This window comes from Polyodon spathula, chromosome 17, assembly GCF_017654505.1.
Source record: "Polyodon spathula isolate WHYD16114869_AA chromosome 17, ASM1765450v1, whole genome shotgun sequence".
Classification (NCBI taxonomy): Eukaryota; Metazoa; Chordata; class Actinopteri; order Acipenseriformes; family Polyodontidae; genus Polyodon; species Polyodon spathula.
This window is the reverse complement of record NC_054550.1, coordinates 1,591,761-1,595,549: the sequence shown is the minus strand read 5'-3', so window position 1 is coordinate 1,595,549 and position 3,789 is coordinate 1,591,761. Positions and strand designations below refer to the sequence as shown.

The 3,789-nt window shown below is 38.3% G+C and overlaps 1 protein-coding gene across 1 annotated transcript; it reads left to right on the top strand.

The window, feature by feature from the left end:
* Positions 1-427: 427 nt before the first annotated feature.
* LOC121330295 (GDP-fucose transporter 1-like) lies at positions 428-2,450 on the top strand. Its single transcript, XM_041276702.1, has 2 exons — positions 428-1,044; positions 1,211-2,450. Exons 1-2 carry the CDS (start codon positions 516-518, stop codon positions 1,771-1,773), a joined length of 1,092 nt encoding a protein of 363 aa, XP_041132636.1. The 5' UTR covers positions 428-515; the 3' UTR covers positions 1,774-2,450.
* The last annotated feature ends 1,339 nt before the right edge of the window (positions 2,451-3,789 follow it).

Genomic DNA, 3,789 nt, shown 5'->3' with positions numbered 1-3,789 from the left:
TGTTTTCGTTATCACAGTAATAATAGTGCACTTAAATATGACTTTCCTCATAATTTACAATTATAAAAAAAACTCAATTAATAAAAAATCAGTTCAGTTTCTGGTTTGATTGCAGAATGCAAAGGACTTCAACTTACAGATATGACAATATGCAAAACAGCTGTCTACCAAACTCAGGTGTACAAAGGGAACACGCCACCTGGGGGGTGGGGGTGGATCACACATTTTTCTTTCTTAACATTTAGTCAAAATGTATGACTTCCTTGAACTAGGCTGGTAGTGATGGTGGTGATGTAGTTGGAAGGACATTGTCGCTTTAAGAAAACAGATTCTTGCTTCCACGTCTTTCTCCCTCAGGAAGAGGATCCCGGAGGTGGGGCAAGGGGAGTGCATCGCTCGGTTGTTTACGTACGGTACGCAAGGACATGTGATTTCAGGAACTCCTTCAAAACTGATAACCAGAAAGAAACCTTCTTATCTTAACTCTATTCACGTTTTCTTTAAAAAAAAAAAAAATGAACAGGACTCAGCTCAAACGCTCCAGAATTTTGAAAATGGCTCTTACTGGTTCTGATTCCATGGACCAGGGGGAGGGAAAGTTCGAGTCTTTCCTGATGAAAGCGATCAAAATAACAGTCGTGGTGGCGCTGTATTGGTTCATTTCAATTAGTATGGTCTTTCTCAATAAATACCTGCTGGACAGCCCTGCCTTAAACCTGGACGCGCCTCTTTTTGTGACATTTTACCAGTGCTTTGTGACCGTGATTCTGTGCTGGTGCATAAGCCTGTTCGCCAGGTTCTGCCCGGGTTATGTGGAATTCCCATCGGTCAGGTTTGACCGCAAGATTTCGAGGGGGGTGCTGCCTTTGTCCATTGTTTTCATCGGCATGATCACGTTCAATAACCTGTGCCTGAAATATGTAGGGGTGGCCTTTTACAACGTCGGGAGATCCCTGACCACTGTCTTCAATGTCTTGATGTCCTACCTGGTTTTAAAGCAGACCACATCGTTCAGCGCATTGCTGTGCTGTGCGATGATTGTAGGTATGTTATATGTGTGAAAAATGCAAGTGCTCTCTTATCCGGTATCGATGTAGTGGATGCGGCGGTGCATGTCGCGGTAGAGTTAGCGATCCTGTTTCACTTTAATAAACTTTCATTTTCCCTAGACGTAGTCGCCCACCCTATTTATTTTGTTATTTCCCTACAGGAGGCTTCTGGCTGGGAGTGGATCAAGAAGGGGCCGGGGGATCACTGTCCTGGTCTGGGATACTGTTTGGTGTACTAGCAAGTCTGTGTGTGTCACTCAACGCTATCTTTACCAAGAAAGTAATACCTGTTGTGGATGGCAGTATATGGAGGCTGACCTACTATAACAACATCAATGCTTGTGTCCTCTTTATTCCTCTCATCGCCCTCCTGGGGGAGTTCCAAACACTCTTCTATTTCGACAAGCTGGACAGCTTGCATTTCTGGGGTATGATGACGATGGGCGGGGTCTTTGGGTTCGCTATAGGATACGTTACTGGTCTTCAGATCAAATTCACAAGTCCTCTGACTCATAACGTTTCAGGCACTGCCAAAGCCTGTGTTCAGACAGTCCTTGCTCTGAGCTACTATGACAGTATCAAAGGTGTTTTGTGGTGGACCAGTAACTTGATGGTGCTGGGTGGCTCTTTCGCTTACACCTGGGTTAAAGGAATGGAGATGAAGAAGTCCCAGGAAGAACCACAGACCAAAACTCTAACTTCTAAAAATGACTCTGGTGTATAGAGGAACCCTAGTTAAACATTGGGGCCCTCTGATAATGACATGAGCCTACCAGGCCCCTCCATTGTCTTTTCGTGGGGGTTAATAATGGCACAGTGTACTGCAAAGAGACATGACAAGATATGTCTGCCATTCTTATGAGTTGATGCTTTAAGTAAGTTTACTTTTTCTCGTTTCTGAAGTCAGTAATGTGGATAGAGAGGGTTTGGCTGTTCAATTATTTTTTCAAAAAGAAAAGAACAGCGTGCAATGTGTGACTCAGCCTTTTACTTAGTCACTACGATCTATTTCGACTGAACACCAGCCGGAGATATAAAGAAGGGTTCCAGTGTTTGTGTGTTGTCTGCAATGGGCAACGTATAACACCTGTACTGTTTTAAATAGTCTGAATATCACATAGTAGGCCTATATTTAAATTGGAAGGTTTTTCTTGAAACCACCTTGTGCTCAACTAAGTAATGGAACTATTGTAAAGGAAATATATTTTATTTTATCCTTAAATTCTGCAAGAATGTAACCATATGTGTCATCTAAGCATTTGATATGCTATCAGCACCGTTAACGAGGTTATGTCTCATCAGTGCAAATTAAGTGGTGCGAAGTTAAATTTCGGTAAATAACAAATCACCTGAAAATGAAAGCTAATTCCAGCAGTGGTACGGCTTCATTTTAACTGATTCCTGCAATTTATATGACGTTGCAATATGATTTGACCAAACAAGTATATATAATATCTGTACCGTTACTATATATAATATTTATATATAATAATATATGCATATCTGTATAAGATATGCTTAGTTCTTACATATATATTATAGCTAATATATATATATATGTCTATATGTTGTGTGCTTTCGCACCACATGGTGCACCCAGCCTTTTCACATGAAGAAATTAACTAAAGTAATAACAGAAAAAGGGATATCAACCAAGATTTAATAAATAAATAAATAAGAACACACTGAGTTTGTTTTATTAAACAGTGACATTAGTTATATAACATTTTGTGTTTAAAGCACACATTTCACTAGTTAAACAGGAGAAGTATGCAAAATAGTGATGATCTATTATAAAATGAAAACAGATAGATAAATTCATGCACCTCAAGATTGTATTTCCTCTTATCATTCGTACTGATAAAACAAGGAAAACGTTACTTGGATCATGGTAACGTTATAGTTAGCTATTTGCTCCTGTTTTTTTTTTCTCATAGTCAAAATGTTGATGAAGTAATAATTATCTACCTATTACATGTTCATTTTTAGGGTATGGAACCAGGGTTAACACTGTAAAAAAAACAGAGCTGCCATTCTCCATGACAGATTAAATTAGATTATAGACACTGAATAAACATCATATCCTGTAAGGTCATTGCCTCTTGTCTTATAAACTCGTAATGTTTTTATTTAAGCTATTTAATTTTACTTTTGGTCTATAAAATAAACTTCATACCTTTTAAATTCTATCCACGTTGTTCTGTACTGTAGGTATTTGTACTCCACTGTCCAGTACGATTTGCATTGCGTGCCTCGTGCGTATCTACAGGGGGCGGTACAAACCTCGGTCATCTTCCGTGAAGCTCTGTTAGCAATGGTTTCCAGACACTAATAATGTACATGTTTAAATAATAATAATAATGTAATCATATACAAGTTCCATCTCATAAACTGCAGCATAAGGTATCAGAAAAAAGCTACTGCATAAAAAAAACTAGTAGCAAACAAAATGCTACCAAATATACATTAACTTTGAGCCTTGTGTGTGTATATATATGTATATATATATATATATATATATATATATATATATATATATATATATTATATGTGAGAGATGTTCCAATGTTCTGAAGTCTGTAGTTGTATTATTATTTAGTTTGAAGGATTTATTTATTTTTTTATATTTAAATAATTGGGGGGGGGGGGGTTGGGGGGGTGGGGGGGTTGACTGTACTAACAGAGCTAGAATATCCGTTGTTGCTCGTGCAGTAATGCCCATCTGCTCTCATTAATTAGA